General features: G+C 37.1%; 2 protein-coding genes across 2 annotated transcripts; both read left to right on the top strand.

The window, feature by feature from the left end:
• The first annotated feature begins 3,337 nt into the window (after window positions 1-3,337).
• On the top strand, window positions 3,338-9,338 carry LOC141606006 (peroxidase 25). The gene is made up of 4 exons (XM_074424966.1): window positions 3,338-3,643; window positions 3,764-3,943; window positions 4,175-4,340; window positions 8,777-9,338. The coding sequence occupies exons 1-4, from the start codon at window positions 3,437-3,439 to the stop codon at window positions 9,196-9,198; spliced, it is 975 nt and encodes a 324-aa protein (XP_074281067.1). The 5' UTR covers window positions 3,338-3,436; the 3' UTR covers window positions 9,199-9,338.
• A 1,437-nt stretch (window positions 9,339-10,775) lies between these two features.
• Window positions 10,776-11,864, top strand: LOC141608307 (uncharacterized). The gene has a single exon (XM_074427669.1). It carries the CDS (start codon window positions 10,776-10,778, stop codon window positions 11,862-11,864), a length of 1,089 nt encoding a protein of 362 aa, XP_074283770.1.
• The last annotated feature ends 14,618 nt before the right edge of the window (window positions 11,865-26,482 follow it).

Below are 26,482 nucleotides of genomic sequence, written 5' to 3'. Positions count from 1 at the left end.
TGTTAATGAAACGGAGCTAGCGACGTTTATAGATGGTATTCGATAGTGTATGAAGTTACGGTCGAGAGGCTATAATGTGGTGGATAAGATATCGTGAGTCATGTTGTGGAGGTAGGCATAACTGGTGGAGTTGGTGTTGAGAGTTAATCTTTGATAGGTGGGGTTTCGTTTTGAGTTCTTAGTTGCATTGTGTGTCTTGGTCGAGTATTAGTATGTTTGTTTTGAGTATGGGTTGAACTTCGGGGACGAAGTTCTTTTTAAGGAGAGAAGACTGTAATACTACGGTTTTCTATGTCTACGGGTACTCTATCGAGTGGGGCTTACTTTGTCGAGTAAGTATGTTTTTACGCAAAACAGTAGTCTGCCCGTTGGGTACTCGATCGAGTACGTGTGACACTCGATCGAGTAAGGGGCACTCGATCGAGTAAGTCACTTACTCGATCGAGTAAGTGAGTCTTACGGGTTATTTTAGCCGGCTTATGTTAATAACGCGTGATTAGTATAAAAGGGTTCCATCATTCTTTTTAATCAGTTTTCACTTTTCTAAAACCTTTCAAAAGAGAAAAGAGTTATGTTGTTCTCTTTCTTCGCGTTGTTAGCAAATCCCAAGGCCTAGGATCGTCGGATTGTCTTGTTCTTTACGCCGTTGTGATCGTCGTGTTAAGGGTAAGCTTCTTGTATAATTTTTATAACATTTCTTTGAGTTTGATTAAAAACCTAATTGGATAGTTTTGGGGGTTTTGGGTGTATTGTATTGATTAGGAAATAATTGTATGCATATATGTTATAGGAGGAGGATTCGTTGAGGAACGTTTTTAATTAGCTGCTGTGACGGTCTGTGATTGCTATTCCAGGTAGGGTTTCCCTACTCAGTATTGGTTACATAGTATTGTTGGTGATTGTTGTTATTATTGTTGATTCTTATCGTATTGGTATTGGTTTTTGATAATGGTTGATTGTGTAAGGTGATTGTTGTATAACTGTCTGTGATCTTCGGGGTGCGTCCCTGGCTGAGTGGAGTCACTTGCGGGAGTGGCTTCACGCCCTTGATTCGCCTTCTGTGGAACCCGCCACAGAAGGGATGTGCACATTAATGAACATGGGTTTATCGCTCGATGGAGATGAGCGGGGCTTAGGTGGGAACGGTTGCGGTCCCCCACTTGTGGCGAGGAGTACTTGTTGCGATGGGTACTCTGGCAGGGCTACACACTTTAGTGTGTAGTAAGATATGTGGAGATGAGATGGAGGTTGGAGATTGTTTGGTTTGTGATATCGTGTTGTTGCAGCTGTTTGTTTTATGTAATCAGTACTGACCCCGTTTAAATGTTTTAAAAACTGTGGTGATCCATTCGGGGGTGGTGAGCAGTTGTTTAACAGGTATATCTTGGACACGCGTGGGATCTAGCTGGGGATGGAGTCATCACATATCAGAGTCTTTAGTCTTCCGCTGTGTCTGATGAGGCAGTTCCTTCTAGTTGGCTTACAGTTTTGAGAACAGTTGTATTTTACTTTACAGTTGGTTTTGTTATGTAATCACTTAAACTTATTTATTAAAGTACGTTCTTTTATGGTCTATTTGATATACATTGCCCCGGGTAACGGGGATGGTAGCATTCTCATGCCTTAAGTGGTCCTGGTAAGGTACTTGGAGTATGGGGGTGTTACATTGAGGTTGACTGTCATTTTATCCGTGATACTATCACGGATGGACTTGTTACCACGTCCCATGTTGATTCCTGCTCTCAACTTGCTGACGTCTTACCAAAGACTTAGGATCCACGCAATTTGATTATCTTCTCCGCAAACTGGGCGTTCTTGATTTACACGCTCCAGTTTGATGGGGGATAATAGGCCGATTAGGCCCATATTGTTTTAGGGTTTCTATTCCATTTCTATTGTATTTATATCCGTCTTATGATTAATGAATACAACACAAATTTACACAAAATACATTCTTCACATCTTTACCAAAATGGCTAAAACTAATAAAGAATAAGGACACAAAGCGTGTTAATGAAGCATTCAATTCATTTAACATAGGGTTACCTGTTCTTCAGTAGTCAGTCACTTAAGTGCAATATGAGAAGGATAAAAATGATAGATGTATGCTAGTTTGGATTAAAGAGAGTTAATGCGTAGTATGAACTAACTGTGGAGCAATATATGAACATCGATTGGGTGAGTTATTCCCATTAATTAATCCAATAGTATTTAACTAATAAAAAATTGAAAAACTTGTCTCCCAATACTACATGGTTTTAATCTCATTATATCTTTTCACTTTGGTACATATAGAGGTGCTAATGAGACGAGACAGCTCGCGAGCTATTCGAGATCGGCTCGCTCAAAGCTCGACACGTGCGAGCTCAGCTCGGGATCAGCTCGAGAGCTTAACGAGTCAAGCCGAACAAAGGCTGGCTCGACTCGAAAAGCTCGGGAGCGGCTCGAACTTGTGTTATTACATAAGATATTTCTCTTATTTTATAAAAATATTTTATCATGATTATATTTTTGTATCATATACATCAAATGTCTAGCTGATTTGCCAAATATTTTTACATATAACCCTCGAGCCTTGTTATTGAAAATATTAAAAGAAAAACAAATAAACATTTTTATATAGGCTCGATTTGAGCTCGAGCCTCGAGCTCGCGTTAAAGCTCGCAAATTTTATAACGAGCACTTTTTTTCAAGCTCGGGTAAACTCGAGATCGACTCGAGCTCGAGTTTTAGTTCTTAAACACAAGCTAAGTAAGACCAAGTTCGGACTGGGCTCTGCTCGTTAACTCCCCTAGTATACATACTCGCTTCTTTTACATCATTTTAGGTAAGAAAGACTTTAAACATAATATGACTGCACAAAAGGAGTACTGTATAACATAACTGGTTATCACTAATAGAGAGTTGTATTATCATCCAAAGAGAAATCCATCAAAATCAATGGGCCACGCGTTTTCCTCAAAGTTTAGTGCTTCATTTAGGCCACATTATAACTAATTAAATCATTATTCTTGGAATATAAATCCAAATGTAATGTGAGCTAGTGTAGTAAATTGTTGAATAAAGACAAATTATACCACTTTATAATCAAGGTCAAGGGTTACTCTTTACGTTATAAATTGGTTTTGGGATGTAATCTCTATGTGGATAGTGTGGTCCGCCTCTCCTTCGTTCAGATAAAAACTAGACCTATTTGCATGTTCTAACAATTATACTAAAATAATAAAAACCTAGCACGTTAACAATCTCCATGCAATAATAATTATACAAGTAAACTCCACCTAAATAGTGGACATATACATGAGTGTTATAGTGGAATAGTGGAAGCTGAGTAGATAAGGAGTGGAAACGACCTTTATATAAGTTGCGCACCTTGTTCAATTTCTACATATCACTCGATAAAACATTCTTCACTTGCTAATACACTACGTACGAAATGACTACATACATATTTGTAGGAAGTTTTTTAGTCTTAAGTATACTAGTTTTATGTGCTAAATCCCAATTGCAAACTGGTTTTTACTATGCATCTTGCCCAGCAGCAGAAGGTATAGTACGGTCGACTGTCCAAGCTCACTTCAGTTCCGATCCTACTATTGCTCCTGGCTTGCTTAGGCTTCACTTTCACGATTGCTTCGTTCAGGTTTACTTTGCACTAATATGAAATTATGAATGTTCATGTTCGCAGACTCTAAATCGTTTATTAAATTATTTGGAGTTAGTGTTTTTGAATGTGTATATGCATGATATTTGCATGTTGTAGGGTTGTGATGGATCAGTCTTGATTTCGGGGCTTTCAACAGAAAGGACGTCATTGTCAAACACTGGATTGAGAGGGTTCGAGGTGATTGATGATGCAAAGGCACAACTTGAGTCTATCTGTCCTGGAGTTGTTTCTTGTGCTGATATTTTGGCTTTAGCCGCTCGAGATGCAGTTGTTTTGGTATGTACTACATACATATAAAAGTCTATTAATTAAGTTGTGTACGAGAACGAGATTGTGTGTTAATGTAGAACCAGCCCAGGTTCTCATAAGTTGCTCGTTTTGTTATAAAGCTAGAAGCATGATCTCCCATGTGACACAATCTTAATATAGTTCAAATTTTCATTCGGTACATGTCTCTAACTATAATAATAATGGACGTGCATGAATTTTGATATGAAATATATATAGACGGGTGGACCGAGTTGGAGAGTGCCTTTAGGAAGAAGAGATGGAACGGTGTCTTCTGCATCAGACCCGTCGAAATACTTGCCTTCTCCTCTTGAATCCATTGATGTGCAGAGGCAAAAATTTGCAGTTAAAGGTTTAGACGATCATGATCTTGTTACGCTTCTTGGTAAGCTTTCTTAATTTTTTTCCAGTTTGTTAAGAATAGTTGCATGGTACACACATTACACAAGGACTTCTCGACTTTCTTAATAATTTTGGGCCGGCCCATATGGGTTATTATCTTATCGACTTTCTTAATATAATTTTGGGCCAGCCCATATGATTTTTTGGATAACAACTTATTTCTGTTAAATGGGGGGTTAGATCAATTTTGTCAAATAACAACAACTTTCCTATAGGACCGTCTTTATACTTTATACTTCCTCCATTCAACTCCACTCTACGAGTACAGTAAAAATATGTAACTTTTATAATTTTTGCATATACGTAGCTAACGATGTTTACCGCGCAAAACATGTGTTGGCAAACGTGAAAAAGCAAAGTGGTAGAATGGAGTTGAATGGAGGAAGTACTTTATAATGAAAACTAACATATTTAAATATGTAAGCTATTAATTTAAAATATAAGGTTATTAAAATAAAAATATTATTTCATATTTTATTAAGTAATTTTGTTGGGCCTTATGCTATTGGGTTAGTTTTACCTAAATATAGGTCTTATAAAACAATTTGTGTCCATATAATTATTCATATTGATTCATCAAGTTTGATAATGGTTTTGGGCTAGGTCATATCAAGTAGGGGTAGTTCATATTAAGTAGTGCTGTAAATGATCTGAGTCAGTTCATCGAGTCTTCGGAATTGGCTCGGGCAAAGCTCGGCTTGTGATCGATTCAACTGGTGCCGAGCTTGGCTAAATATGAGCTGACTGGTTCAGAAGATCGATTAGGCCCGTTTATAATTTTATTTTGAATAATTTTTATGCTGTCAAATTAATTTAATTTTAAATTCTGTGTTATTTAGCCATTTATAAGTATATTATATCATACGGAGTAATATTTTTGAGTATTTTGTAAAAAAAAATTAAAAAAATATTTTTATTTAGTTAGATTCAGAAGGTGAGAAAGTGAAAATAATATAAAGATAAATGAGGTCGATTCGAACTCATGCCAAGCTCGAGTTTCAATTTTTTAAGCTCGAAACCCGAGCCCACCCAAGCTCGAGCTCATATCGGCTCGTTTACAGCCTTAGTCATATGTTTTGTTGGACGAATAACATAATCGACAACTTTTATGACCGCCCTATAGTGTAAGGCTGACATAAATGAAAAATAACCTAGATTAACAATTAATTATATTTATATTTTACTTTTATTTTGATAATAACTCGATATCTTATAATGAAATACTGGCACTTTAAATATGCAAATTATCATTATAACATATTAATTATCAAAAAAAAAAATATTTTACCAATTTATTAATTAAATTAATTGAGCTTCTTGTATAATTAGGCTTGTGCTACGTATAAAATAGACTTTATACAAATTTGTGTAACATAATTATGTGCAATCGGGTATGGATGGGATTAAATGATTATAACAAACTTTTGTTAAGACGAACACTTCATTTCAAATAATTAATAGAGCGGGTTAAATAATTGGAAGAAACAAAAATATAATATGCATATAAAATGTTAAATTCTTTTTCCATCCATTTATATTAAATAATATTTAACGCGATTTACACTTAAAAGTCAAGACGAATATAAATGTCTATGACAGACAAAAGGTTTAATTTGGGGCCATTTAAGCAACTCATCTCAAGTTTGTATCGCTACTTAAATAAGAAGTTTAATATTAATTTGACTTTTGCGGTCATTATCAAGCAAAGTAATTGTTAAATCATCAATTTGTTTGTTATTATTGTTCCACTAGTAACCTCAAGTCTCCTTAATCTATTCGGATTAATTAATCATGTTGTATTGGCTATAGGTTTTTACGGCATGTTCACGTTCTTAAAATCAAGTCAACTATAAACTAGAGCTGATCATATGGCCCAAGCCCGCTAGCCCGACCCGGCCCAGCCCGATTTTTCCCCGGGCTTGGGCCTCGATTTTAGGCCCGAAAAGCCCACGGCCCGAAGCCCATGGCCCGATTCAATATAATAGGGCCGGGTTTGGGCCGCCTTTACGGCCCGAATTTTGGCCCGGCCCGACCCGAACATATGCAAAATTTATGAATATGTACAATTTAAGAATGTTAATAAGCATTAAGTAAAATAATTAACCAATCAATTGTTGTATTGTAAATAAGCCGTAATAACTTGTTTACATGTATTAGTCTGATAAGGCTTAGTATTTTCCTTCACCAGTATTTATATGATAAAAAATGAGCTAATGATTTTGTATCATACTAGTGCCGATAAATTGTTTACCATTATCGGCGTGCTAAGTCAATGTTTTTGAGCCTAAAGAAAAACAAATATCAAATCAATTACAAAACTACAACAACATACAAATGAAAGACCGCACTAAAATATATTATTACACTACAAAAAATTGTGCATTTAGTTTGTATGAGTCACCTCAAGTAGTACGTTCATAAAAGCTACATTAGGTTACTATTTCTTAATTGCAATACTCGAAAAAAATCACACAATTCTATACGAAATTTTTGAAAACAAATACACAAAGTATTATAACTTCATAATGGGGATTTCTAAACTTATTTCAAGAGGAAAAATATTTAGCCCGAATTGGCCCGAAAGCCCGCGTAACCCCGCATGGGCCGGGTTTGGGCCGACAAAATAGGCCCACGCTTGTAGCCCGACCCGGCCCGGCCCGCGCACTTGGGCTTAATTTAATGCTTGGGCCCGGCCCAAACCCGGCCCGACCCGGCCCATGATCACCTCTACTATAAACAAAAGACCTAACGAATAAAGTCATTCGAGCCAGATCGATGTTAGAGCAACTCCAATGGCAAGCTACAAGGTCTTGTAGCTTGCCTTGTCACATCGTTTTTTTAAGCAACACGACTTTTAAGCTACAACGTCCTTCAATGGTAAACTACAACAAATCTGGCTTAAAAAGGCCCACATAACAAATAAATATCATAATTTATTTTATTTTATTTTATTCTTAATTACTAATTTATTCCAAGCATGTAGTTTGACAAAGCTACACCTGCTTACAAGCATGGACGTATTTCTATACTCCAATGGTGAGCATACCGCTTGAATATTTAGAATAATTGCAAGCAGATCCCTAAATGTAACCATTGGAGTTGCTCTTAGGGTTACTTATACATTAGTCATTGTGAATACATTTGGATCGAGTTATTTTAGATTAGAGATGTTTTGTGAATATTTTTTCGAGACATTTATATTCGGGTTGGATCAGATTATTAAAGTTTCAATTCATATTCAAATTCATATATACAATTACAAATTGTATCATGCCGAGTCAATACAATCAGATTAGTATTGACTTGTCAAATTACACCTCATATTTTTTAGTACCCTTAGCCAAAGACGAAGCACAAGCCTGGCCCACCGGGCCATGGCCCGGGCAACTTTTCCAAAAATTTTCTATACATAAAAAATATACTAAAAAAAAAATAAAAATATGTACCCTTCATCTTGTGATTCCCTTCCGTGTTCATAGCCGTGTTTATCAAACAAGTTAAATTTGTAAAGAATTTTATGGGCAAAATAATTACCATAGTTAAAGAACCAAGACTTTTTATATTTGAGTAGGTTGTGAAAAAATTACTCCGTATAATTGTTATTGTTAGTATACTTTACTCCTTAGTCATTACTCATTATTACTGGGAAAAAAAAAAAGCAAAGAACCAAAGAACCATTATAAAAGAAAGAAACTCGTTGCCATTGATCCCAAAGTCGAGACCTCGGAGGTTGGAGATCAATTACAAGTAATTTCTATTTCATTTATTTTTTTCATTAAATAAGCAAAGTTACTGTATTACGGAGTCATTCCGGAATTAGAATTGACTGAAGATTTTTTACTGATTTAATGAATCTATATTTTTCTAAACAATAGATAGAAATATAGAATTGCTTTTAGATGATGGAAGTTGGGATGAAGTTTGCTAGATAGAAATTAAATAATGGGCTTTAGAAGCTTAGTGTACAGGGGATTTGATTTGGCTACTTCATCAATTGCTTTTGATTTCTTTTTTAATTAAATAAAAATTTTAATAGGTAATTTTATCATGACAATAGTGTAATATATTTTTCTTATAGTTATAATGGGCGTCAAACTCCTATAATAATTATATAAAGCCTTCATATGAACTCAATTTATAGTGCACGTAATAAAAATTTCGGCCCTGGGTTGAATTTCGTCCGAGCTTCGTCCCTGCCCTTAGCCATGTGTCGGATGGTTCAAGCTGCAGTTGGACAGTTGGTCTTACATAAAATGGTCTTAATTTAAGACTTCTCACAACTTTCTTTCATTTCCTACTTTATTTTAATTGGATATGAGAGCATTCTTAAATTAAGACTGTCTTAAATAAGAATTTTATACAATGTATAGTACTACAAACCTACTAATAATCTTACTGTATGGTTTAATGCAATTTTAGGTGCACACACAATTGGACAAACAGATTGCAGATTCTTCCAATACAGAATCTACAATTTCACACCAACAGGAAACTCCGACCCATCAATAAACCAAGCATTTGTAAGCCAGTTACAAACTTTATGTCCTAAAAATGGCAATGGTTTAAACAAGGTGGCTCTAGACAAAGATACTCCAGCAAATTTCGACGTAAACTTCTTCAAAAACATAAGGGATGGGTACGGTGTTTTGGAATCGGACCAGAGATTATTGGGTGACGATACTACTCGCGCCATTGTCCTTAATTATGCTGGAAATATTAGAGGACTATTTGGTGTAAGGTTTAGTTTTGATTTTCCGAAAGCCATGATTAAGATGAGCAACATCGATGTGAAGACCGGCTATGATGGTGAGATTAGATATGTATGCTCAAAGTTTAATTAGCTTGGTGTTGTTATTACTATGCGGAGTATATGTTTTATTGTTGGTTCTTGTATCAAACTGTGTAACACTATTGTAATCTCGTTGAATGGACATGGTCAAAATAGAAATGTTATGGCCATTACAAGATTTGGGTGAGTTAATCCTTTGTGAATTACTTTAATTTCAAAATTTTTGCTAATGGTATCTATAAGATAATGAAGATTGATAATATATTGAATTAGGTTAACAGGAAGTACATGGTTTATATACTAAATTACATAGCTATAATTAGCATAACAAATAGCATAAAATTAGGAGAAGACACTACTATAAAAATAGACCTAATGCAACATTTTGTATGCAACACTTACGGTTTGTGTTGCAATTTTTAGTTAATTAAGCAACGCTTTAATTAAAAATGTTGCTTTTACTTATATAAGGCATCACTTTGAGATAAGTGTTGCAATGTATTACCGTAAATGCAACGGTCTTATACAAATGTTGCATTTTGTAGCAACACTTGAACAACACTTTTGTCACATAAGTAATATATACCCTAAAATTTTTTAACTTTTTGGTTTTACCGCTTAAGTATTGTGAAATGAAAAATTAAAAATTAAAAAACGACATTTTGCGGCGCCTACTCACACATTCATTCATTCAATGTCAATGTTACAGTAATCCATCACCGCCTCAATTCATTCATTCTTTATTCATTCCACCGTCGATCTCTTTTCCTTTCTCATTCATTCGTTCAATTCCACCGTCTCTTCTTCACTCAATCTCAACTTTGATTGGATTCTGTCGAAACCCGGTGAAGTCATATTATTTGGATTGAAGTCATTTTCTGATTGGGATTTGTCGAAAGGTATGATACTCCTATTTCAATTGTTTTTATCATTTTTAAGTTGTTTTTTCGATATTGTTCAAATTTTGTGTATGAGTATTGAATTGTTGCTGTCGACTATTATTTTCTGCATCTAGTTAACTATTTTCATTCTTGTTAATTTTGTGTTTTTATTGAATTTCAATGTTTATATGATTGATGCTGTTGTTGTTGATATGATTGATGCTGTTCTTTGTTGAGTGATTTAGGGTAGTTTATTAGAATAGGGTAGTTTATTAGAATAAGGTAGTTTATTAGACATGTTTACAAAGTGGAACAGGGGAGCGAAATATTATCTGATACTTTGTGCCTGAGCACATAGCATGAGTTTGAAAGATGAACAAAAATTGAAAGTAATCACGAGAAATGAAAGTACATGACTGTAGTGACAGAGTTCCTTAAAATAGAGACAAATATCCATAAAACAGAGTTCCTTAAAATAGAGACAAATACCCTATTCTAATAAACTAGCATATTCTAATAAACTACCTGTTCTATCATTTTTACGGATTCCCGATATCACCAGACGAAATTAAAGTAGGAATGAGTCTGTTTCAATTACAGTCAACTTTGTCGAGTAATTACATTGTTAAATTTATAATTTGTGCTTATTTAATTCAGAATTCAGAGGATGAGGATCGGAATGATAGAAGTTGGATGTATATAGCTAGACATTTGCCTGAGTTTGAAAATGGAGTCATTGAGTTTCTGAATGTGTCATTTTCTAAAATTTGCTCATGGGAGTCAAATAAGATGTCCATGTAAGAGGTGTATAAACCGATATTGGTTACGAAAACATGAGGTGTATGATCATTTAAAAGCATTTGGTTTTGTTGAGGATTATTATGTTTGGACTTTTCATGGAGAGGATCCTTTATCAACTGAAACCATAGTTGAAACCCTTGATGAAGAAGAAAATTTCAATGACAATACCAATACATTGTTAGACGATAGATTTAGAAGTTGTTTTGAAGGTGACACTAACGTACAAAATGGTCCCAATGATGTAGCTAAAAAGTTTTATAAGTTGCTAGAAGAGGGTCAACAAGAATTATTCCCGGGCTGTAAGAAATTTTCAAAACTGTCTTTTGTCATTCGACTATTTTTGTACAAGATACTTCATGGAATTAGTAATGTGACATTCAATAATCTCCTCCAATTGCTAAGAGACATGGTCCCGGAAGCTAAAATTCCGGGAAACTTCACTGAAGCTAAGAAAATTGTGAGGGATTTGGGTCTTGATTATAAAAAAATATGTGCGTGTCCTAACGATTGTATGCTATATTGGAAAGAGTTTGAAAATGCTGAAGAGTGTTATAAATGTCATGCCTCGAAATGGAAAAAATGCGAAGCAAATTCATCTAATAAGACTTCAAAGACTTCGAACAGTCGCCGTATACCTGCAAAGGTCTTATGGCATTTACCACTAGAACCTAGGCTACAAAGAGTATATATGAATTCAGAAACTGCAGAAGATATGACATGGCATGTTGATAAACGTCCAAAAGATAGGTATCTAAGACACCCTGCAGACGGGTTAGCTTGGAAGGACTTTGATTCTCTATTCCCTTTATTTGCTAATGAACCTAGAAATATAAGGTTAGGACTGGCTTCTGATGGGTTCAATCCATTTCGAACTATGAGTGTATCTCACAGTACATGGCCCGTTGTGTTGGTCAATTACAATTTGCCACCTTGGATGTTCATGAAACCGGAAAATTTTATGCTATCACCGCTCATTCCCGGTCCCGAGGGTCCTGGGAATAATATTGACGTATACTTAAAGCCTTTGATTGAGTAATTAAAAGACTTATGGAATGTAAGGCTTGAAACATATGATAAATTTAGGAATGAAACATTTAAGTTACATGCTGCTTTGACATGGACAATTAGTGATTTTCCTGGGAATTCAATGTTATCGGGATGGAAAACAAAAGGGAAGTTTGCTTGTCCAAGTTGTAACCATGAAACAGAGTCCTTATATCTGAAACATAGCAAAAAAAAATGTGTTATATGGGTGGTCGCAGATTTCTAGATGTTAATGATCCATTGCGACGTGATAAGAAGTCTTTTAATGGTAAAGTTGAACTAAGAACTCGTCCCAGACCCCTAACAGGATTTCATGTCTTAGATGAGTTGTCTGAATTTGTGAATTCTTTTGGGAAGAAAGAGAAGCAAAAGAACAAAAGTGACTCCCCATGGAAGAAGAAGTCTATATTTTTTGAATTGCCTTACTGGAAACACAATAAATGTCGACATAACCTGGACATGATGCACATTGAAAAAAATGTTTTTGACAATGTCCTGGGAACTTTATTGGATATTTCTGGTAAAAGTAAGGATCACCCCAATGCTCGCTTTGACCTATTAGATATAGGTATCAAACATGACCTACATCCTCAACTGTCACAAGACCAGAGACATGTCTTCTTCCCAAAGGCATGTTATTCAATGTCTACAAAAGAAAAGGATATATTCTGTCGTGCTTTGAAAGGAGCAAAACTTCCTTATGGCTTCGGCTCTAATATTTCGCGATGTGTGAATTTAGAGCAAAGGAAAGTTTCAGGATATAAAAGTCATGATGCTCATATCATGTTACATTACTTGCTTGATTCTTTGTGAGAAGGTGCCTTCCCAAGCATGTGGCGCTTCCTTTGATTAGATTAGGAAATTATTTCCGAAAACTGTACAGTAAAGTGCTAAATCCACAAGAACTTGATTTCTTAGAATCTGAAATCATCCAAATATTATGTGACTTAGAAAAAATATTTCTCCCAATCTTCTTCGACATCATGGTACATCTGCCCATTCACCTAGTAGAGGAAATTAGGCTTGGGGGTCCTGTGCAAGGGAGAGGGATGTTTTTCATTGAAAGATATTTATGTAAATTGAAATCATATGTGCGCAATAGAGGTCGTCCAGAAGGATCTATTGCAGAAGGTTATTTGATTGAGGAATGCATGAACTTTTGCTCTCGGTACGTGGACGGAGGCAACACAAGATATGACAAAATCATATGTGACATATCAGCTAATGAAACAGAGGAACTTGACACTACAATATTTGGTAATTGTGGTCATCCTTTGGGAGGAAAGAAGCAAAGAAATGGACGGCTGTTCACTCTGGACACCAAATTAGCTGCGCAGGCGCATCGCTACGCCTTATTCAATTCAGATAGTGAAGAAGTTGATCAGTGCATAAAGTAAGTAACTTTACCATATAATTTTATTACTAACGTTATATCATAAGCATTAATTTTTATAATTACGTTTTTTATTTTTTTGGTGAAATGTAAACTTCTCATTAATAATCAAATCCATCTATTTACACCCAACATATACATCCATTACTGTCATCCTTGAACCAACAGCAAGCATTGCCTACTATATCCTTGAACCATCTATTTCCTGACCATTACCACAAACTGCACACATTTCATCAGTAGCCAAACCAAACTTCATTAATCTATCCTTAGTGGCCAGTCTCCCATGCATACAAGGAGGAAATTAAACAATGCTTTGGTAACCATAGTCTGTTACAGACAAAAGCAACCATCTGACTTTAACATAATCACCTAGCTGCCACTTATAAACCTTATGAATATCATAAGGAACCTGCAACCAGTTCAAAGTAAGAAAACCAGTTTTCAAAACTTTTTTGACCTTATAGATTTTTAATTACGTTTAATTCTTTAATTACTGAATTTATTGTTTCACTGCTTTGTGTAGAGAACATGAAGCTTTCGTAAACTGTCAGAGTAGGAAAAGCAAATGGAAACGTGCACGTAATCACGGTCATGATTTCCCAAACTGGTTGAAAGAAAAGGCGAGCCAAAACGGTGTCTCTGAACAAATATTTTGGCTTGCTAAAGGACCTAGTCCTACAGCCAAAAGGTTCAATGGTTATTATGCAAATGGTTATGAGTTCTATACCAAATCAAGCGATGTCAGATGCAAAACACAAAATAGTGGTGTAACCCTCTCTGCTTTAACTTCAAGTTTTGCTAGCTCTAAAGACAAAAATCCTGTTGATGGGGATGTTACCTATTATGGTGCAATTCTAGAAATAATTGAGCTGAACTATTGGTCTAAGTTTACTCTTGTGTTGTTTCGTTGTGAGTGGTACCAAGTGGAGAAAGATGAATATGGGATTACTTGTGTTAATGTGAACAAATATTGTTCAGTGGATGATCCGTTTGTCATGCCATCCCAAGTGCATCAAGTATTTTATGTGGCAGATCCAATCATAGATGGGTTGCAATATGTCATGACTAAGGTTCCAAGAGACATATTTGATTATGACATTGAAATTGCAGAACCTAATAATGACCTTATAATGCATTCTCGGCATGTGGAACCTGAAGAGAATATCAGATTGTCAAGAGAAGATATAGATCCTACGGTTGTTGATGCAAATACTGTATTGGTCAACACTAATAATTTGTGTGATTTAAATAATGACAGTGATGACAATGATGACACCTTATGGGACTGGATGCAAGCTGAGGAAGAACATAATGATGAGGACTAATGAGTAGTGACAAGAGAAAAAATTTATACATTTGTAGTGTCTTTCATTGATGATTATTATGCCTGAATTGTTTGTCTGAATATTTTTTATCTTTTATCTTACATTTCTATCGGGGTTTTTTTGATCTTTTGCCTGAATTTGATCTAACTAAATTTCATTTATAATGAATTAGATCTTTTGTCTGAATTTTTTTTTGTTCTGATGTTAACATTACTGCAATTGAAGTATGAAAGGAAGCTTGAATGAATATGAGAGAGTTCGCATTGAAAAAATTGCACAAAATCAGGCAAGGATGGAAGAGTTGGGGATACAGAATATTGTACAGTCGTCAAAAAGCCTGGTTGAAAGTAGCAAGAACAAAAGAGGAAAACAAAATAAATTAGGAAGAACAAATCATTCTGACAAAGAAGATCTGAATTATGTTCCTAGCAACACTGAGTCTGAGGATGATGATCATGTAAATGCCGAAGTTCGTCATAAAAAGGTTTCTCTGTTTTTCTCTGATCTGAATATGCAGGTTTCTCTGATCTGTACAGTACATTTTTTTCTCTAATCAGCAACACCGATTTGTTCATAATTTTTGTCTGATCTGTACATTTTTTTCTCTTATCTGTTCAATTTTTTTATTACATGTCTACCTACTAATGTATATGCAGGTTTCTCAGTCTGGTAGTCGGCAACGTGCACAATATATACCACCTAGGTCAGTGACTAGATTGAGAAATCAATGCCAAGCTAACAAAAACCAACAACGGTTCGAGCTCCGGCAACACCTTGACAAAGATCAGACAGGGGAAATCAATGTGAGGAGAAACATGACTATGGCTGACATGATCTTGATGAGAAACCAGATGCAAAAAGAAAAAGAAATGAGTACTGATTTTGGTCAATCATCACATTTCACCCCTACCAGAGAAGACTTAAACATTGGCTCAAAGACGCATGAAACTTATATCCAGCCTTCGCCTACTCAGGGAGATACGATGGGAGGTAACTAAGAAAATTCATCTCAAGACGAACGAGATGAACTTATAGCAGCATGTTTTGGAGGAGATCCATTAACTGATAGTAGTACTGAAGGCGAGACACATAGCTCTGAAGAGGAATATCCTGAAGATGAGAGTGAGGAAATAAACTTGGATATTCAAGATCTTGAACTTGATGGTAAATTAATATTAGTTTATTTCTTGTATTTTTTTTTATATTACATATATAAATATATTTTGTATATTATATGGATATTTAATTATATACTGCTTGTAGCTATCTCGGAAGGCGGTACAAGAGGACCAACAATGTTACACCATGTACACACGCGACCGTTGGAGAAAAGGGTGGCCATCATTCTAAATGAGTTTGGGCAACCAATTGGTCCCATATTGGAGAAGCAAGACATTGTAGGTGAATTTTCTCGTTTTTTAGGTACATTAGCTCGGGATTATGATTATGTACCCTTAGTCTTTGACTCTTGGCGGAAAGTCCCTAACAAAGATAAACTGTGGGATTATATCTTGGTATGCCTCCTTTTAATTATAGCTTACTTGAATTCAGTAGCGCCTTCATTATTTTATTTTTCAAAATTGTACAAAACCGTTATATTCTATGCAGGGAAAATATATAGTACCAGATGAAGGTAAAGACTGGGTAATGAAGACTGTTAGAGATGCATGGAGAGTCCACAAATGTCGTTTCAAGAAAAAGCATTTCTACCGCTATAAATTAGATGATAAAAGTAGGTGGCGAAATAGATCTAAACTAGTTCCTTATGAGGACTTTCTAAAATTACTTGCCACATGGAAAAAAAAGTCTGAGAAGGTGATATTCATCTCCTTATACTTGAATTTATAACTCATAATGTCGTTTCAAGTGAAAGCATCATCTATGCCTATTGAGCCTTTGAATCCTCAAATGTAATAATGTTCTATTTTTTATGTTACAGGTTGCATTTGAGGTATTAACAATGATGACGGGTTGATTTTTTGTCCGGTTGGCAACATATATATGCTCACAATACAAGAATGAAGACTTATAATTAGTAGCTTTCAAATAGTTGTTAAGAATTATTATTTGTTCTATTTAAACATTTGTTATATTTGTTTTAGTTAAATAATTGAACATTTGCGATCGAAGTTCTACTTTTGATCCTTTTTTGAAATGTAGTTGACATATATTTTTGAGACTGAATCAATTGAATGCACAATTAGAGAGAATTACAATTGTTCCGTGCCTTACAAGTCCTTATGTCGTTGCACTTTATTAAGTGTTGTTTTTGAATAAATTAGTGTTGCATTTGTTTATTATAAGTGTTGTTTTGGGACGTAACCAGTGTTGCGTTTCCAAAATAAAAATGTTGCATTAATTTCATATAAGTGTTGCTTATCAACATGAAAAGTATTGCATTAGTTCAGGAAGTGTTGCTTTTTTTACATAAGAAATGTTGCATTAGAAGATAAAAAATATTGCCTTTGCAATTGAAAAAGCGTTGCATAAACATGACCAATGCAACACTTTTCAAAAGTGTTGCTTCAGATTAAAAAGTGTTGCATTAAGCGTTACAATGACCTAATGCAACAAGACCTGATGTAGCACTTGATTAAGTGTTGCATAAACTCTATTGCAACATTTATATGACATTATGCAACAATAGCAAAGTGTTGCTATAGAATCTAAATGTAGTAGTGAGATAAAGGCTAATAATATACATTCTAATAAGAGAAGATAATTATGCCTAATATAAACAATTGACTATATCAAGTACCTTGATTCACGTAGGACTTAGTTGGAGAATTATTGACTAAAGATTTGTTATCTTTGACATTCCCGCTCAAGATGGACGGTCGGAGACGAAGACCAATCTTAGAAGACAATGTAAGGAAACAGGGTTTGTGTAGGGGTTTGGTCAATGTGTCCGCTAGCTGATCACTGCCATTAATATGTTGTATGCGAATGGAGTCCAAGCGAATTTGTTCTTTGACGAAGTGAAAACCTAGAGCCAAGTGCTTCATCCTTGAGTGAAATACGGGATTAGCGGAGTAGTGTGTTGCACTCAAGTTGTCGCAATAAATCGTGGGAGCTTTAGTGACCTTGACACCGAGTTCATGGAGAAGAGACATGAGCCATAGAACTTTGGATGTGGTGTCCGCAATACCACGAAATTCAGCCTCCGTAGAGGACTTAGATAGAGCACGTTGTTTGCGAGACGACCAAGAGATAGGATTGCTACCTAAGTAAACAATGTACCCCGTAGTAGAAACATAGTCAGTTGGGTCACCACCCCAGTCGGCATCGCAAAAGGCATGAAGGCATAGTGGGGTTGATTTATGAGCTGGATTCCGAGGTGAAGTGTACCGTGAAGATATCATAGGAGACGTTTAAGGGCAGACCAATGATTTGAGGTGGGATGATTCAAAAATTGTGCGAGTTTGTTGACAGAGTATGCAATATCCAGTCGAGTGAGAGAAAGATATTGTAAATTGCCAACAATAGAACGATAGTCACTTTCATTTTCGATGGGTTGGTTGGGTTCTTTCACAAGAGGGGGTGAGACACCATTAGTGTAGAGGCGGGTTTGCAGTCATGCATGTTGTGTTTATGGAGAAGGTCGGAGAGGTATTTGGTTTGGTTTAGATGTAGACCGGTCTTGGTGGGTGTGACTTCTATGCCTAGAAAATAGGATAGAGGTCCAAGATCCTTGAGGGAAAATTTAGTGGAAATTTGGGTGATGAACTCGGCTATGTGGGTAGGGCTCGGGCCGGTGACAATAATATCATCGACGTATACAAGCACATAGAGGGTTCGATGTGGTGAGCTGTAACACCCGCGCTTTTCATCACGTTTTAAATATTTTTAAATAATTTTTATTTAAATAGTTATAATTTAAAACTTATTTTTATAAAATATCATCGTAGTCGTATAACGGTAGTAATAATATAGATTGTGATAATAATATTTTCCGTCTTGAGTTATAGTAGGCTTCAGACGTAATTTCTAGTAGAAATTGACTCATTTAGAGTTGTTGGGCCTAATTTGCCTTATAGGCCTTTTTCCCTTCTCTTTTCTCTTCACAAAACCACACAACTTCATCTCCTTCGCTCCTTATTTCTGAAATTTTACAACAAACACACCACCATTGTTACTCCATCTCCACTCAACCCTAAAATCCTCATATCTCACTCAATTCTTCGCCAATTTCGTCCATTCTCGTGCCTTTCTCCTCCTTATCTCGTTCTCCTTCTTTCTAAGTAAGAAAAATGTCAAATTTCCTCATGTTTCGAAATTCTCATCTTATAAGGATGTGGATTCTTGACTTAACTCTTTCATTTTTGTGTTTAGGGGAAGGTTTAGACGACCCGGAAGAGGATGGCTACATTGTTGACGACTCGTTAGAAGATTGAAGTTCAAAAAGGTAACGGTGATGGGTTACTCGACATTTATGTTAAAATTTGTGTGAATTATGTAGTATTAGACTCATATGAATGTTAAAATTGATATCTTTCCTGACTTGTGGTGATTTGGTGTTGAGTAGAATGCTTGTATGACAATCCTCACATGTTTATTGAGTAATTTCATGCTTTGTGATGATACGGTGAATTATAAGGTTGTATTAATGAAATTCCCACTTAATTACATGAATAAATCTTGCTTTAAGGTTCATAATCGACACCATATGTTAATTATATCTTAAATGTGGCAATTTTTCCAAGTATTCTTCATATTTGGAGAGTATAGGATGATTGTAGTTAAGATTGTTGAGTTTTGAAAGCTTGGGATGATTGTTTGTTGAAGATCTCGTGTACAGTGTGCCTCTGCCGGTGGGCCGGCAGCGACACTTTGCATTTCTGTATTGGAAAATCCTAAAAATAAGCTTCAGTATGTCTCTGCCGGTGGGCCGACAGCCGGCCTCCTAACCGGCAGAGAGCCCCATATGACTTTTTGCAAAATTTGGTAGAGTAAGAGAGTCCCCTGTCGGTGGGCCGGCAGCCGGTGACCCAACCGGCAGGGAACACACTGAGTGACTTTGACTATGTTTGACCTTAGCATGTATCCCCTGCCGGTGGGCTGGCAGCCGGTGACCCAACCGGCAGGGAAGACACTGTATACTTTTGAATGTATTTTAACCTTGGCTTGTATCCCCAGCCGGTGGACTAGCAGCCGGTGCCCACGCCGGCTGGGAGCACCTGATATTTGACTTACTCTTGTACTTATATATGCTTCACATGAATTGTTTACGTTATGTTTGTGCAATTATTTTTACTCTTATTTGTGACCCAAGTGTGACGTTTTACATTGCGTGACGACTTGACATTCCTTATTTATCCCTTTCGGACCTTTGGTTACGGTATGTGTGCCATGTTTCCGGATTGGATTATCCTTCCGCCTTTCTTCGGACCTTTAGTTACGGCTATGTGTGCCATATTTCCGATTTGAGGTTACTCAACCTTTGGTTACAGCTATGTGTGCCATGTTTCGAGTCATGGATGCGATTGGTATATCGTTTGTCGAATCGGGTGCCGTCCATCCCGAGAGTCTGGATCCAGGTTTAGACTAGGACCGTATTATTATCGTCGTCCTACCAAGAGGTTGGAGTCTAGGTTGTTGTCATGTAAGTTCATGCTAAGTATATGTCTTACACTTGTTGAGTTGAATCAATACGGAATTGGTTGACTTAGTTATTCTACTCCCTTGAATGCATATTTAATATAATGTATTATGCCCTTCTCATTATGATGATCATTTAGATCGCTTTGTTCATTATTATTCAAGTATGATGTATGATCAATATGTTTAATTAAGTTTTTGTTTACTTGTATTTTGACATATTGTGGCTGGGAGAACCCTGAGTTACTTCCCACTGACTGTGGCTTTCATATTTATATGATTTACAGGTTCGTGATGAAGCTTAAGTGGGGGAGACCGTGTGAGCTAGTGAGTTCTTACCCTGGACATTATTTTTTTATCTATTAGACTCACCCTTTTTATTTGTACGTATTCGTGGGATATCTTTTCCCCAACACGTTACTTGGTTTGTAAAACTTAAATTTTACACCTATCGTACTTTCTTTTATTTATGTTAAGTGGATCCCGCACTTTAGACTTAAAAGGTTTTTGAAAACCCGTATTTTCCGCCGTTTTATTTAATAACGTTATGTGGTTTTAGCCCGGGGGTTCACATGAGGTGTGTAAAAAGAGAGAGGGATCCGAGATAGAGTTGCGAAATTTGGAACCAAGGAGGTAGTTTTTGAGTTCAGTGTACCACGCTCTAGGGGCTTGCTTGAGTCCATAGATAGCTTTAGTAAGTCCGCAAACATGATCAGGTTTGTCAGTGTCTATAAAACCGGGAGGCTGGCTCATGAAGACTGTGTCGGTAAGGGTACCCTGAAGGAAAGCGTTATTGACATCAATTTGGTGGAGGTGCCAATTGTTAGTGACGGCGAGTGAAAGAATGAGACGAATTGTGGTAGGTTTGATAATGGGACTATACAGGTTTCGGAGTAATCTATTCCAGGACGTTGATGAAATCCTTTTGCAACAAGACGGGCTTTGTGTTGCTTGAGACTTCCATCGGGATTGTACTTAATGCGATAAACCCATTTGCATCCAATGACATTTTCAGCAAGGTGACGAGGAACGAGGGTCCACGTGTTGTTACGAGTCAAGGCTTGGTGCTCATCGATCATCGCGGCACGCCAAAGAGGATCAATGAGAGCTTGTTTAGTGGTGGTGAGGGTGACATGGGTAGCGGTGGAGATGGCAGTTTTGGCATATTTGGGGTTTGGTTTGATTATGTTATTGCAGAGGCGTGTTATGGCTCTAGGAGGGGGTGGAGGCGGTGGGGTGGGGATGTTGTTGGTGGGTGACGTGGTAGAGGGTGAGGGATTAGAGGGAGTGGGAGAAGACAGGGGTGTGGAAGTGGAGAAAGTAGAGGAGACAAGGGTATTGATCAAAGGTGAGGTCAAGGGAGTAGAGGAGCTGGATGACGAGGTAGGAGTTGTGGGTTCGGGTTGAGATGGGTTGAGCTCGGGTGTGGGCTCGGGTGTGAGCTCAGGTGTGGGTTCGGGTGTGGGTTTGTTACTGGTTTTGGGTGTGGGTTCGGGTAGGGCTGGGTGAATGAGAGGAATGAATAGGTGACACCATTGGTCAGGGGACGGAATAGAAGAAGTAGGTTGCTTTATTAGAGAATCATATGGAAATTCTGTTTCGACAAACCGAACATGACGCGATGTGTAAGTTTTATGCGTCAGTGGATCAAAATAGAGGTAGGCACTCTGAGTTGTGGAGTATCCAATAAATACACACGGAGTTGATTTGGAGTTTAGTTTGTGAGTATTATAGGGACGAAGCCACGGGAAACATAAGCATCCAAGTGGACGGAGTTTTAAATAGTTGGGTAATTGATGAAATAATTTTTCATATGGAGATATGTTTTGAAGGGTCGGTGTTGGGAGTCAGTTTATAAGGTATACGGTCGTAACGGCCAAAAAGTGATAGGCATACGGGCTTGGGTGAGAAGAGCAAGACCAGTTTCAACGATGTGACGGTGGCATCGCTCCGCAAAGCCATTATGCTCTAGGGTATGAGGAGGTGAGGTGAGATGTGTAATTCCATTGTCAAGAAGAGTAGGATTTAATTATTTATACTCACCTCCATTGTCGGAGTAAAAACATTTAATCGGTTTAGCAAAGAATTTCTCAATAATTGCTTTAAAACGTGTAAAAATAAGATGAGTATCGGATTTGTCTTTCATTGGATATAGCCAAACGTAATGCGTAAAATAATCTACAAATATGACGTAGTATTTTGACGCATCGCGGGATAGAATAGGTAAGGTCCAAACATCCGAAAAAATAAGATCAAGGGAGGCAGTCGAGTGCAACGTTGAAACGAAAAATGGTAGCTTATGGCTTTTATTCATTAAGCACGAATTACAATGAGAAAATTCAGAAATACGAAAATTGCAGGCGGAATTTAAAATTTTGAGTGTGGCAGTGGAAGGGTGACCAAGTCGTTGGTGACATAAGGTGGAGGAGAGTTTGGCCATGTTTGCTTGTGGAGGTGGAGGAGGTCGCCATTCATAGGTTCCATCATGGGAATGGCCTTGAAGAAGGATTTGCCACGTCGAGAGTGCCTTAAAACAGAAAGAGGTTTGTGAAAATAAGGCAATGGCGGAATTATCTTAGACACCGAAATTAAACGACGAGAAATATTTGGAACAACTAAAACATTATTAAAATGAAGAGATTGAAAGGAGAAAGAACCGATGTGAGTTATGGGTAGAGACAAACCGTCTCCGATTACACGGTCATCCGGGCCATCATAAGCAGTGTGCAGCGATAGGGTGTTAAGATCGTTGGTAATGTGGTGGGATGCACCACTATCAATAAGATAGGATGCAGATGGGGCAATGTTCACTGTGGCGGGGTGGGCGTGAGGACGATGTTGTTTGGGAAGGGGTGGGGGAAACACGACATTAGGGTAGTCGCGTTTGAAGTCGGGGCAGTCGCCAGTGACGTGCCTTGGTTCTCGACAGTAGTTGGGATGGTTAGCGAGTTTGATTCGAGGAGGGTTGATAGGAAGTGCGGGTTTGATTGGAGTTGGGATGGTGACGAGTTGTAGCATGAGCCAAGGGGGTGAAGGTAGTGGAGAGTGGTTGATTTTTGACAAGGATTTCATGCTGAATAAGTTTCTCATGAAAATCCTCAAAGGCGATGGGTGTATCTCGAGCTCGAACTGTAATACAACGGTTTTATGTGTCTTAGGGTATTCTTTCGAGTGGGGCTTACTCTGTCGAGTAAGTATGTTTTTACGCAAAACAGTAGTCTGCCTGATGGGTACTCGATCGAGTAAGCTTGGCACTCGATTGAGTAAGGGTCACTCGATCGAGTAAGTGACTTACTCGATCGAGTAAGTGAATTTTACGGGCTGAGTTTGACGGGTTTTGTTAATGATGCGAGATAAGTATAAAAGGTTGTCCGTCACTTTTCTTAGTTTCTTTTATCTATTCTAAAACCTAAGTGAGGAGAAAAGGAGTTACGTAGTTTGTTTGTCATCGCATCATTAGCAAATCCCGGAGCTAGAGGTGTCGGATTTCATCGTTCTTTATACCGTTGTGATCCTTGTGTCGAAGGTAAGTTTTACATATAATTTTTATAACGTTTTGTTAAAATTGGTTAAAACCCCAATTGGGTAATTTGGGGGTTTTGGGGAGTATTGTTGATGTTGGATTGTGATTGTATGATTGTATGTTTGATAGGAAGTAATTTCAATGAAGGACGATGTTGATTAGCTGATTGTGACGATCTTATTAATTGTTGTTCCAGGAAGGGTTTCCCTACTCGGTATTAATTACATGATGTGTTTGGTGGTTTCATTGTGATTATTGTTAAAGTATATTGTTGGTGGTTGAGACGGTTGTTAGTTATATTGTTGGTTGTATTATTGATTAATATCGTTGATTGTTGTTGTATCTGTCTGTGGTCTTCGGGGTGCGTCCCTGGATGAGTGGAGTCACTTGCGAGAGTGGCTTCACGCCCTTGATTCGCCTTTTGTGGAACCCGCCACAGAAGGGATGTGCACATTAATGAACATGGGTTTATCGCTCGATGGAGATGAGCGGGGCTTAGGTGGGTACGGTTGCGGTCTCCCACTGGCGGTGTGGAGTATCTGTTGCGATGGGTACTCTGGCAGGACTACACACTTTTAGTGTGTAGTCAGTTGTGTGGAGATTGATTATGGAGTTTGGAGGATTGTTGTGTTGTTGAGCTGTTTGGCATTTGTTTCACTGTGGTTGTATCATGTAGTTAGTATTGACCCCGTTTAATTGTTTTAAAAACTGTGGTGATCCATTCGGGAGTGGTGAGCAGTTATTGAGCAGGTATGATATGACGCATATGGGATAGCTGGGATGAGTCATCACATGGCTGTTAGAGGAGTCTTCCGCTGTGTCAGACGATGGCTTATAGTTGTAACAGTTTTGACTAGTAGACATTTTTGAGTACTTTGTATTTCAGTTTAACAGTTTTGGTTTGGACATGTAATCACTTAAACCGTATTTACTTTTAAAGTGTGTTTCTTTATTGTCTTTTGATTATTATTGCCTCGGAAAACCGAGATGGTGATGTTCTCATACCTTAAGTGGTCCTGGTAAGGCACTTGGAGTATGGGGGTGTCACAAAGTGGTATCAGAGCGACGATCCTGAAACCTGTAACCAATGAATCTAATGAATATAGGGAGTCAAATTAAAATGAACCCGGGGTATAAGTTGTAGGAGCTAATGCAAAGCCTTTTGAGATGTCCTAAAGTCGCGAACTCGCCCTACAATTTTGAACCGGTCACTAGGGGGTGTCATGGGATCGCTATGTGTTTGCTAATATTCTATTGGGTATATTGAATGATGTGTTGTATAGAAATGTTGCAAAATAATTTTGGTGGAATGAGGAATGTGGTAAATGATAAAGTGTTGTGAATAGGCATGTTGCATGATATAGTTAGTTTGGAATATTGTATGGAATTGCTGGAAAAGTATATGAGAATGATGAAAAATGATGTTGCAGGATGAATGATTTATAATGTGTCTATACTAGTAACATGTGATTAGGGAATGTGATATGATTTTACATGGTTTTGTTTGCGTAAACTTAAATAATAAGTTCATATACTTGTCTACTGTTGTGTCGTATGCACTTGTTAGATGAAGAATGTGGTTGAAATGGGAAGAATAGATTGGAAAAGATGGATGTCAATTGCATGAGAATATGAATTTTGTGATTATGAATATGTTAGGTGACGAAGTGGATTTGTAATATTGTTGCATTAGTAGCATGGAAATAGGATTTGTAATGTATGAGTATGTTTTGTTGTACGTAAAGTTATAGAATAAAAGCATGTGGGTAAATCATGATTGACAAGTTAAATAATCTATGTGCATGATGAATGTTGTTGCCGGGCTTTTTAAGTTAGTAACATGTGATTAGGAAAACTGGTTTTATGAGTATGGAGTTGTTTTTGTTTACCTTGTTGTCGTTTAAGTTGTTTGGAAGTAGAAATCAAGTAGTTGTGTTTTTCCGATTATAGAGAGGTTGTCTTTAAACTGTTATAACATGAGATGTATATATGATTTTAATGTGATTCCAATTGGAGGTGATAGCATGTTCTTTTACGATTCTAAGGATAGGTCACACGCCCAAAACGACCAAGAAACAAGTGAGTTATGACCGTTTTACGAAAATTGGACAGTGTTGAGAAATGCGTAGGGTACTCGATCGAGTGGCTCTCACTCGATCGAGTGCACCTCTTGTTACTCGATCGAGTAACCTTTACTCGATCGAGTAGTCCTGGTAATTTTTTTTACGTGCTTCTGACCTTCACCTACTCGATCGAGTAAGTCACTGTAGGGAAATATCCGTAAAATTCCCTTAAATTTTAGGACTATAACGTAACTTTAACATGTGATTATAGTCATAAAACAAAAATACAAGAGAAAACGATAAAGAACAAGAATCAACCTCGGGTCCTTGTGAATTCGGCCTAAGACAGAAATCAATGTAGATTTCCTCCTAATCGTTGCACCCAAGACCGTCTGAGACTATGCCCCTTGTGCTAGAAATTACTCTCTAATTGACTTGCAATATTGAGAGAGTTGTTGTGAGGTTTTCGATGTGAGATCTAGAATTTCAGAGAAAATTGCCCCAAAACCCTAATTTCTTTGCAAATGAGATGATTAGGTCACAAAAGGAGAGAAGCTCTCCTTTTGTGTTCATTCGGCCGTGGGTTTGCTTGAAGGAGGGAGTGGGCTTTCCACTTTCTCCTTATTATTAACTCAGGGTCCGACTCGATTTTCGCTAAATGTATATGACGGGATTTTATTATAAATCGTCATCGGTTATCAGTTA

This window comes from Silene latifolia, chromosome 10 (assembly GCF_048544455.1).
Source record: "Silene latifolia isolate original U9 population chromosome 10, ASM4854445v1, whole genome shotgun sequence".
Taxonomy (NCBI): domain Eukaryota; kingdom Viridiplantae; phylum Streptophyta; class Magnoliopsida; order Caryophyllales; family Caryophyllaceae; genus Silene; species Silene latifolia.
Note: the sequence above shows the minus strand (reverse complement) of the source record. Positions and strands in the feature narration are given on the sequence as shown.